Genomic DNA, 12,287 nt, shown 5'->3' with positions numbered 1-12,287 from the left:
AAAACACAAATCTTTGAGATAAAAGAGTAGACATCAACAATTTAAGCAAAATTTATAAATATTTAATTAATCAAAGGGTGCTTTCCAATCACCTTGCGCAGATTAGCTCACATCGCAACAGATTGAAACACACTTGCGCAGACGAACAATGGTGCAGGATGTGTTCCCATCTGTTTAGCGCAGATGACGTCACACCTGCGATTGGAACATGCTCTGAGCTAAACAGTTTAAAACAGATCAGCGCATATACGCGATTGGAAAGCACCCAAAATTAATAGGTAACTATGAACTAACTCAGCTTAGTTACTATCAATAAACAAATCCAATTCAGTGGAATAAAAGGTATGTCAAAATTCTAGTCTCTTCTTTTTCATTAATTTAAAATAAAATATTTTTACTATCGTAACAAAAATTGCCATAACCTTTTATATACTCATTGCCATTGCCATAACCAGTTATGCCACCATATTCATTCATAGCCTAGATGAAAGAAGGCAAACACTTGAATTGAAAACTCCTCAAGACCTATACTGCAAGACACTGAATCAACATTAATTGATAATGTTGCACTACTCCTTTGAGAAATTAAATAAATTGTAAGCTGTTTTGGAAACTTCAAATTTGGAATCAGAGGAGGAAGCCCTAATTAGAAAGAAGCAAAAGGCAGAGAGGTTCCAATATTCAGGAAGAATTTCCAGAAGATACTATACCATCACCTCCTGCTCCGTTGAAAAATAAACTTATGTTATGCCGAAATATATTACATTCGAGTCATTTATCCTGAATTTTTCCCGTGGGTCCAATTTGAATATGATTATCTAGAAAATATCTCATCAAGATATCTTGTAGATATCAGAAAAGGGAACATTCAGATGCCTATACAAAATGTCTGGAAGCTATTTCAAGATATTTTATGCTATGTCAATCCTTTTTCTCATCTATGCAATATTTTTAATTTAAAAATTCATGAGATGAACCTAAGCATTGCAATGCACATTTGCTTTCATCATGAAGAACTATCTGCACATTGTTAGGGAAGAATTTTAAATTTCATGCTTATTCAGTAGTGGCATTTTGTTTGGAATTGTATAAGGAAGGACATTAGCTGATGTTTATTTGGTTTAGATATAGCTGAATGGTCGAGGTTTTAATGGTTTTATGACAGCACCTACGGCTGTTTTAATTTTTCCACCAAATTTCCATGTGGGTTCCACGTTGATTCCACCAAAGTTTCACGTGGATTTGACTTTGATTCCACCAAATTTCCACGTTAATTCCACCAAATTTCCACGTTGATTCCACGACCAAAAACATGTGGTATCCACATCAAATTTCCACGTGGGTTCCACCACCCATTTCTCACTGGGTTAGTATTTTTTATTTAATCATAAAAAAGCAAAAATTAAACATGATAAAAATTATTAACAATATTTTCTAGCTATGATGACAGTAAAGCAGTGGAAATTTTCAACAAAAGGGTAATGAGTGTTGTGTGCACTGCAGGATGAAAAGGATATATGTATGTATGTATATGTATTCTGTTTACAAACCATATAACATGTTTTAATCTCACTAAAATTAGAATACTATATCTACAAAGAAAAAAAGAAAAAAACATGATGATGATGACCTTTAAGTAATTTCTGCTATAAAAAATCTTTTACTTTTAACTGGAAAACATGTCAGAAGTCAAATGGACCAACACTGTTCCTCATAATTTGTGTGCATTGTGGAGAGATTTTTTACCCCATTAAAAATAAATTTCAGATTTAAAATAGCACAGCAAGGACCATGATATTCCTATTGTAACTCTTGAGATCCAAAAGGATCAGCTGTGAAACGCAAAACATTTAGAGCTCTTATTTGGCCATTTCCGGCAACATTTTTGAGCAAAAATATTTGTTTAGATACAAGAAATGTATATTATCACATAATATTATGGTCACATAATGTTTTCATATAAATCACTTCTATTGTTCTCCTACCTATAAGGTATAGATTGAGAACTTCAGTTCCACATCTGATCCAAATCTAATTTGGCCAATTTCAAAACTCCTTTTGGTAGACCACTGATAAGAATTTAAAATTTTTAATTGGGGACATATAAATAGGGTACACATAAAATCAATTTTCTTGCAAAAGAAAAATTCTAGAAGCTATGTTCACTAAAAGTCAGTACAAATGAATAATAATGTTCTTTTACTACCCACCTCATTAGTGTTAAAGGCTACATTAGCACGTTTGACAATGGTGTACATGGAGTTGGCAACAGAGAAGCCATGAGTCCAGTTGTGATATGGAACCCTCCGGTAATTCTTCTTAACGGTGAGCATAAAGCGTATCAGGCTATCGGCATCAAAACGGGACAGCCCAAAGAGATCTTTGAACATAAAAACTGCATACTGGGCCTTTTGAAAGTCATCAAGAGTGAACACACTGAAGTGGTAACTACAGAGGAAAAAAGAGAATACAAATTCAAAATGAACCAAAGACATATGGTTCATTGAAAGCTATAAATTTTGTCATTAAAATAGATGACAAAACTGACAGATGACAAAGTCAACTAACATGATGATGTAATGAATTTTAGCGGCATAAATTAGCCTTTCAAAAACTGCCTTAAATCTTAGATTGAACCTAAGATTCTAGCTTAAGCAAAAAATGTAATCAAGCATAGCAGCTCGTTGAGCTGGGGTGTAGCTAGGAATTTCGTTCGGAGGAGGCATAAAAGCAGGGAGAAAAATGTTTTTGAAAAACAGGGTACAAATTAGAGGGTTTTAAACTAATATTAACACTTTTCATAATCGAAAAAACTTCATTTGTTTAAGAAATATTTTGTAAATTCATGAATTATCAATATTTTGTTTTCTTTTATGAAGGATAATAATTGTATTTTTATATTTCATCGGGGATTCGGACCCCGCGGACCTCCCCCCTAGCTACGCCACTGTCGTTCAGCACTGGTTCCTTCTTTGCCAAAGTATGAAATACCAATGGAGAGGGTTTTCTTATTTGCTATACTTCAGTTTTGATTACAATTTACTGACTAGTATTATCATTTTTAAAATTAATATTTATTAACTAATAGTTGTTATAACTAGCACTAATGGATGATCAGGAAGAATAGAACTGAAAATATTACTACATTTTATTATCATTTAAGTCTTCTGTTGCTCGAAGTAGGAATACATATAACTTGCATTTTAAGAATTATCCTAGTCTGCCTCCTCCCACATCCAAATTCCATCTTTAGTGAACACTAAGCCTTTTTGTGTTCAATATTATCGATGAAAATGATTCTCTTCTGGCTTCTAACCCGCTTACACAACATTCTTCACATTTTTCAGCTCTTAAGGGGAGTATAGAGTCGTGGCTACGTTTGCAAGGATGATAGGGAGTGTTAAAGTGTGTTCTCTATAGTTCTATTTCTCTTTCTTTTCTGTCTGCTAGCTTTGAGTATCGATAGTTCGATTGTCAATTGTGTGTGCATGCAACTTTCGGTGCATGCAATGATTCTGTGCATTTGCACCTCTCGTACAGTTGGTGTATCATGTGTTTCGTACAGATGGTGATATGTATCCATGTTTATCTGAATATATTTGTGGAACTAACTCTGTGTGAGTCTCATTACAACTGCCTAAAAACCTAAACAATAGGGAGCGTCCTTGTCTCCCACTTCAGTCAATGCTTGCCTACCCCGACTCTCAATTCCCTACCCCCATTTGTGAATTCAGACCCATATTCAGATTATGAATGAATTATGTAGTAGCCTATCCTCCCAGTCTACACCTATTTTCTTAGGAATACCAATAAAGTTAACCTTAGTAATTCTATCAAATACCTACTTTTTCAAAATTTAAAGAGAAAGTGCTCTTCCGGAGCCCGACAGGACGTTTTTCAAGTAGACTGATTTTCTTGCCTTCACATCTCACACTACTCTCTCTGTATCAGCAAAAAAGACCCCACTTCTAGGTTATTTTTATCCACTGCTCATTTTTGTTTAATGCTCAGCCATTTCAGTCTATTCTTCCAAACATACATCTCCTCCAAATATTTCTTAACCTGAAATATTTGGCACCACTAATCTTTTTCCAACCTATTGCACCTTAATCTTGGCATTTATCTTCTACATCTTTCTGAACCTTTCCATTCTGTAACTCTGCCTTTTCCATCACATCTCTCTTTCTTTGTTTGTTTCTAGCAGCCAGCAGTTATAATAGATCTATCTACTTATTGATTAACCTTTGGCTGCTGGATTTAAATACCAAATGGTCGCCCTACACTGCCAGATTTTACTCAAACCATAAATTTGTTCTCGCACCCATACACAGGCATAGGGTGCAGAGCTTTTTTCCTGTGTCCATATGGGAATTCCGGTCCTTTTAAGGCTCATTAAACTTACTCATCAACTCCCAGGCTTGATGCTCGGGTTTCAGGGATTCCCTTCTGCTTCATCAACTCAACTTCATTCTCAGCGCAGGTATTGTGATAGCTAAGTACTTCCATCGCCACTCTGTACTTTTGCTCGGATCTCCTTATTTTGTCATAAAGCTTGGCATGATGAAGTGCTAGTCCACAATACACTGCAAAAGTTTCAAAAGCCTCTTCATCCTCCTGGAGAAAAAAGTGGGTAGAAATAAGTAGGACGGAGTGCTAAAAGCAAATCCATTCTTTAATTTGATGCATGTGTGAGAGACTTAAACTGGGAGGAATGAAAGTCATTTCAAGTCATAGTATCAGCCATAGGTGTATCCAGGATCAAAACTAGGGGGGGCAAAAAACAAAGCAGTGGTCGTTCAAGTTGTAACATAGAAAAGGGTAATGAAACCAAAATTTTAAGAAAATTATGACAGTGCTTTATTAGTTTATAAAATTATTTTCTTGAAAAAAATAATGGTTTTTATTTTATTTCCATGACTTACACTAATTTCATTTTTCTTTACAAAAAAATTTGTTCAAAACCTTCCTTTTGAACTAAATTTATTTTTGCTTCGAGGGGTAGCTGCCCCCTCTTGCCCCCCACTGGGTACGCCCATGCTATCAGGTGCCTCTCAAATGGCATTCTATGATGAATTTGGGAATGCATATCACCAGATTTTAATTTATGAAGCCCCATTTGATAATTAATTATTTACTAAAAAGGTAATGTATGCTTTAAATATGTTAACTCACCTTAGTGAACCTTCCTGAATGTTTATTGACCATCTGAACAACTCCTATCACAGAGCCACGTATGAATATTGGCATGCAAAGGATGGAATGGGTGTGGTATCCAGTCAATTGATCTACAGTGCGGTTGAACCGTGGATCAGAATAGGCATCTTCTATGTTGAGAACTTCTCCAGTCATTGCCACTTGACCAGCTATTCCAGTACCCAATGGAAATCTGGTAGAAAATATAAGATTGTATTTTTGTAGGGCTCATTATGGAAAATGTAATGGTTATTCAACAGTTTCTATGACAATTGAAACATCCGAGCTTTTTGTTACATATTCAACATAGTTCCATATATTTAAATAAATAAAAGATCGTAGCACTTTTCCACAAAATTTTGTCTTTTTGATCTTTCATTTATTTAAATATGTCTAACTTCCAACAATTGAAGCCTGAATCTGTTGAACTCATAGTTCCATATCCTGAATACGTTAGCTTCAATACCATTATAGGTCTCACAAAAAAAGTAATTAAAATAAAAAACAAAGATTTATCACAATGCTTAATTTAATCTGACAGAAAACAGAGCCTTCTTGTATAACAAACACAGAATGCACTAGGAGGTATTGACTTACCTGATCTCTGTGGCAACTGAGGGAACTGGGTGACTTCCCATACCATTCGATGAGTCCGCATCCTCACCTCCAACATCAAAGATACGTGCGTAAAGCTCTCGACTCTTATTGTCAACAAGGAAGAGGGAAGCTCGGTCAGCATCCACGAGTCTTTGCGCGAAGTTCATCACTTTTATCACCAAGGCATCCATGCTTACCATATCTTGGAAGATGGATCTTAAGTTTAGAAAAAAACATATTTATTGTAGAAATGATGAAAATATCTACTATCTAAAAAATTTTACACGCAGAGTTTCTGAAGAAATGTAATTTGCCAAACTCGTGAAATAGGATACTGTACAGGCAACAAATATTACCTCATTTTTTACAAGTACATAATGAAAACAGGAAAAGAACTCTTCAAGGCAGATGCTTAACAGTTAATTTGCAATTACTGATCCATTTCAAGTCAAAACTTAGCTTCTAATAATAGAAGTCACCCTACTTTCAAAAGAACTAAATAAACAAGAGAAAATTAAGGTAATAAACAAGAGAATGAGGAGGAAAAGCAGCCTATAATCCACTAGAGAAGCATCAGTGAAGAATATGTATACACCCAAAAAAATCCCCATGATGTTAACCCACCATTCCTAACCCTTCTTGCATTCCTTCTCCTCATTTCCATTCCAACCCCTCCCCCACCCGACTGTAACCACCACCCAACCTGGTGCATAACCAAATACCAATCTGTTTTATACCATTAGTCTTGAAAATGATACAGTCAAAAATAGACAGCAATTAAAGCTGCTAAGCTGCCCAGACGGCACAGGAAGTTTTCGTACCTGAATACGAGGGTGGACCATCAAGATACCAAAATCGTGCTTAGGAAGTTACTAAAAAGGTTTTGTGTCTTTATTTCCTTTAATGACGAAAAAAGATGCAAGAGGACTGGCAAATTCATATGCATCGATAAAATAATATCTCATCGATAAAACTGTATTCGGTCTGGGGCTATTTTCTTTCGCGGGTGGTGCCATCGTGCCATATCCTCCTAGAAAGATCACATGCCTTCACAAGCCGGCACAAGCCGTTGGAGATTGCATCGTTTACGTCACGTCTCACCACATTTCAGGGATTTTTGTGGTTAAGTTTGTGAAAAATAGAGTGTCTGGTAATGGTGAAGTTTCCCTTATTCTTTAATTTCATTCACTGGGCTTCAGAAACGTGTTTGTGAGATATTTTTGTTAAAAGTGCCTTTCGTGTGTGTATTGTCGGGATGTAATGGAAACTCCGGGACATGGTTCAAGTTTTTAGCTTTCCAAAAGATCCTGAGTTGAAGAAGAAGTGCATTTGGGCGATAAGAAGAAAACATTTCACCCCTACGAAAAACTGTGAGGTATGTACTCTTTCTCGCTGTAATTATTTGGATGTAATTTTAAGTTAGAAGTGGCTTCGGGATGTTGATGCATCAACATCCCGAACTATTCAGTACTGAAGTACTATAGTACTATTCAGTACTAAAAATGGTGATTCAAAATATTGTAGCAGCAATTCGTTTGAAAATTCTTGCATTTTAGTTGTCTTTTTTGTATTACATAATTCATTCGGTAAACGTGTGGTTAAAGGAGAAACTAGGAATAAGCTGCCAAGTTTATAGGATCAAATATTGCTTCTTAGCTTGCCCTATGGTGTATTACACGTCGGCTTTCATCATTTCAAATTATCTTATGCTATAGTTTAAAACAATAAAAATATCATGCATACAAATATTTACTATATTTACCAGCCTAGTAATTTGATTTCTCATGGAGAAATACCAAAAATTGGAAATGATTTGACCTAATAAGTTACATGGTATTTTATTATTTATTAATTTTAGGTGTGTGAGCTTCATATCGCCCCTTGTGATATCAGAAAATAATCTGTGGCCTTGGACGAGAAGACGAGGAGAATATTCTTGCTGAATTGAAGGTGCCCAGATTGGAGGAAGGTACCATTGCTTCACTGTTACCTGTCGCCAAGAAGACAGACATTGTGGCAGAAGTGACATATTTGTGGATGTGGATTTGATTTGTGCAAGTTGATGCTGTGATAGTGGACGTTCATCGGAGAAAGTATTGAAGATAGTTTTTATGTATCGACCAGTCGATCCTCTTTTAAATAATTTTTTATTCGAAAGAGAATAAGAGTAATTGTTTCGCTAAATTAGATGTGGGATAGAAGAGAAAATTGGAAATATTATTGTGGTTGACAATAGAAAATACATAATATATGTATGTATTGTATTTCTGTGGGTTTTTTCTTTCCTGCCTCTTTAAAATTTCTTGTGGTGGTGACTTCATGCAAAGTAAGTATAAAATCGGAGGTGTGATCTAAGAGATACCATGTTTTATTTTACAAGTGTTTATGCTGGTGATTTGGCAGGACTTTCATATTTTTAATAGGTTGATACATTTACTACAGTGACCTAGAGACTTTTACTCATCCCAAATAATTTTTCAAATACTTTAGCGCCTGATATGGGTAAGTTTTAGTAGCTGAGACTGAACTATACGTTAATTTTTGCTTGCATTTTGATGAATTCGATCATACTAATAGCAGATGTGTCAGCAATCCTGTTTCATCGGCAATTTTTATTTAAAAATTTTATTTCGTCAGGCTTTAGGGTAAGCTTTTTAATGCTCGTGGGCTATGTGATGTCTTATTTAGTATCAAAATTAATAAGTATTTACTCTTATTAACATCTCAAGGTTTCCATGTAAGTACGAGCCACTTAAGAATGCTGGGGATGCGTGAATTAGCCTTGAGAATCTCATTTTTCGCAGTTATTTAAGTGGCCGAGTAAGTTTTGTAAGTTCTCAATTGGTAAATAGTACTGTATCATGGTAATTAGAATTCATGATATAGTATTATTTACCTATTGAGAACTTACAATTCATAATGATTCATGACATTCTCATCGATTGAGATTAGCCTGAGTGCTGTGTTCCTGCGCGCTTCGTATCCTATCGTACGTGCTTCGTAGCGGACATTCACATGCTGCGTACGCGCTTCGTCGACAGGCCGCGAATGGAAAGTACCCATTGACGATAAGCGACGAAGCGGCATAGTATCCCCGTAGTCAATGGGTACTGTGTACATACGAATTAGATACGGATACTGTGCCGTCTGGGTGTAGAATGCCAAGTTGGTTATTTTTCCTGACTTAAAATGGAAGTATAAAAGATTAAGCTTAAAAAATTCATTGGAGAAAAAGAGAGTAGTCAATATTATTGTGAGTAACCCCTCCAAGGAGCAAAATATGCATGGCTCTCAGGGTCAAGAATGCAAGCTAAAAGATATTACAAATAAAGACAAAGTGTGGAACTGAAAGGAATATCTGGAAGGGTTATACAATAAAGACAGTCTTAGCATGATAGTAATAAAGGAAAAAAAAGACTTAGGAAAGGCTGACATGGGACACCAAATTTTAAGATCATAAATTAACCCTGCAGGAAGGCACTTGCTGATAAAGCATAAATGATAATACTTCTGCAGAGCCAATTATAAATGCAAGAGGGAAGAGTTTAACCCAGCTATACTAAATCATTTGAGAAATCTTCAAATAAAATACCAAGGGACTTTGAGAGCATGTAATACAATCATTCCTATTCACAAAAAATACAGAGGAAATTGCTGAGAAAATTTTATGACCATAAGCCTGGTGACAAATATGTAGAATATATTGACTAGCAATGGGTACATCTACAGGAGAATTTAGAGAATGGATTTTGCTAGTGGCTAGCTATAAGTAGGGACAAGAAAACACTCATGTTTCACAGAATTACAATTTTTCTTCGTGGTCACAAATTATGTGGTTATTTTATATTTCACCAGGGAATTCACCAAGTTACAACTAATTATATGAAATTCAAATCAGTTAATTTGCAAATACATAATACATAATGACTATGAAAGTAATTGTTCCAAAATTTACAAACACAGCAAAATTAAATTAGTCGGCAGTATAGCAAAATGGCAGAGTGAAAAGAATGTATATGGCATGCATGCATAAATATATTGTAGAGTATCAAATATTAAATGTTATTAGTCAAAAAATAAAATAAGAAAAAAACTTTTAGAAATCCAATACCCCTTAGAATCCATATATGTACACTCTGTTTAGTATGGTCCAATAACCTGTCTACTATCTACGCAGTCAATTCCACCAACACTTGGCACCACTGAGATGGTGCTTCCATTTGTTTGACTATCTGTCAATAAAATGTGAGCGACTGGTAGTCATGGGCGATTGTGAGGGTTGAGGGGTAGAAGGAGAGGGTTGGGGGATATTCTTGAAGGTCAAAAAAACATTTCTAGGGTTCCATTGCACAGGACACGGCAGAGGCAACAGATTCCCCTTTTCTACTTCTACTGCCTCCAAGGGTGGGGACTCAAACTTAATTTGAGCAAATGTAAGGCGGTACATTTCTTGCAGAGGTCGTCCAACTATAAACATGTTTATGATGTGGATGGTATTAAAATAAAGGCAACAGACAAAGTGAAGTACCTGGGAATTACAATAACTTCAAACCTCTCATGGGGAACACATATAGTAATGAATATTTGAGTCATAGCCCTGAAGAAGTTAGGATTCATCAAGTATATTGAGGGAAGATTTTTGGATGAGAAATTAGGATTCATCAAGTATATTGAGGGAAGATTTTTGGATGAGAAAGTAAAAAAAGGTACTATTTCACACTCGTCTGGAAGGCTGCGCGTTTTGTCAAAAACTGCTACAGGTATAACGACGACGTTACCCAGATGTTAAGCAAATTAGGCTAGGAGCTGCTAGAGACACAGAGGTTGTGCACTAGGCTTAGATTGCTAGAACAATTGAGAATGAGAATATTAAGAATTAAGAATAAGATATCTTTAAGAGCGACATGGAGAACATAATATTAGAGCCTCACTATATTTCCACGTCCAACAGAAGCAATAAATTTAGAGAGAATGCTTCAGCTGGACGGATAGATATGGGAATTCATTTTTCCCCCAAACAATAAAGGACTTTAATAAATGCCACTCATAATTTAGTATTCCCTTTTTATGTGTACACCGCTTGTGTCCTAACACTCCTTGCCACATGCCTATTCAGGCAGCTTGATGGATAGTATGCAGATGTAGATTTGACACTCATGTCTCAGCAGCGAAGTAGCGACACAGTATGTCAAGCATAGCTGTATTATCAATTATTTTAATAGAGATCTTTACGGTGGCGTACTAAGTAATAAAGAGAACAAATTCTTCTGATTCTCATATCAGTCTTCTACTGGCACCCTGACTGGGCCAAGTCCCACCAGGGGAAGTGGAGTCATAATTTAATTGCATGGGTAGAGCAAGTAGCAGTTTGTAGCACCTTGGCAATAGAGTATTATTAGAGTAACTTTGTGTCCTATTGTTGACGGATACAACATGGAGAAATTTTTCCCAGAATGGAAAACAGTTTCAGCAGGTAAAAGTGATCATAAAACTGGTTTTGGAATATTTTCCTTCCAACTTCAATTCGAATTTGAATTTTCCTGTATTTGGGTAATTCTTCCTTGTCAGAAAAAGGACAGGTAGCAGAAAGGAAGGAGATGACAATGTTTGAGCATGCAAGAAAAATTTTACGAAACCAAAGGAAGAAAAAAAACAGTAAAGCCACCAGGACTTCTCATTAAGATGTACTTGAGTACAGAATACACTAGTTCGGCTAATGATCTGCCTAACTAGTCATGAGAATTTTTACAGTGATTGAAAATTGAGAGGTTTTGATCTAAACAGAAGTATGTACAGGGAATGATGAACTTACTTGACCACAGCCAGAAGGAAATCATTCAGTTTCCTTTGCTTGTCCATTGAGAGGTAGAGTTGTGCGTAGTGGAGAGCAATACCTCCCCAAACAAGGTAACTTGAGACGATCTCTTCGTCTTCTTCGTGGAATGCTGCTGAGGAAGGACCTGTCCTCCACATCTCCAAAACACCCGCAAGTTCACCATCACACTGTATCATAGGCTTCCAAAGTTCATGTTGTTGCACTGAGGCTTGCGTCAATGTCGAAGAGGACACTTGGAACTTTGTATGATCTGATGCACCAATATCCCTCTTTCTGCGGTTGCTTTGGTTTTCTTTGGTATCAGCCTCACCTAATTCACTCAAGTCTTTTTCCTCACTCACAATACGTGATAACTGAGGCTGTGAATAGAACAAAAGTCATTCTGATTGACTGGGAATACATCCATAATTTCCTTATCACATACTAGCAGGCCACCATAACTTGGAATTCATGGTCACATGGGAGGATTTTTAGGTAAAGGAACAAAGCAGGTACATATGATGATGGTGTACATATGTAACAGTAAACAATGGAAAAAAATGATTTCTATATACTGTGCACAGGATCAGCTTGTACATTAATCGTTTTAAGTGTCCATACCAAAAACATTATTTAAATGCATATCCCAGAAAAATGGCTCATACCAATAGGATTAATTGTT

The 12,287-nt window shown here is 36.0% G+C and overlaps 1 protein-coding gene across 3 annotated transcripts in view; it reads right to left on the bottom strand.

Annotated features, from left to right (window-relative positions):
• LOC124159462 (probable 3',5'-cyclic phosphodiesterase pde-5) overlaps positions 1-12,287 on the bottom strand; it is a 388,578-nt gene that overhangs the window by 10,379 nt on the left and 365,912 nt on the right. For all 3 annotated transcript variants that reach the window (XM_046535284.1, XM_046535283.1, XM_046535285.1), the window contains exons 7-11: positions 11,603-11,985; positions 5,791-6,006; positions 5,173-5,386; positions 4,403-4,614; positions 2,211-2,448 (exon numbers count right to left, since the gene is read on the bottom strand). In XM_046535284.1, the coding sequence (XP_046391240.1) occupies positions 2,211-2,448; positions 4,403-4,614; positions 5,173-5,386; positions 5,791-6,006; positions 11,603-11,985 (1,263 nt within the window). The remainder of the gene's footprint in view (positions 1-2,210; positions 2,449-4,402; positions 4,615-5,172; positions 5,387-5,790; positions 6,007-11,602; positions 11,986-12,287) is intronic.

This window comes from Ischnura elegans, chromosome 5 (assembly GCF_921293095.1).
Source record: "Ischnura elegans chromosome 5, ioIscEleg1.1, whole genome shotgun sequence".
Taxonomy (NCBI): domain Eukaryota; kingdom Metazoa; phylum Arthropoda; class Insecta; order Odonata; family Coenagrionidae; genus Ischnura; species Ischnura elegans.
This window is presented reverse-complemented; position numbering and strand designations above follow the sequence as displayed.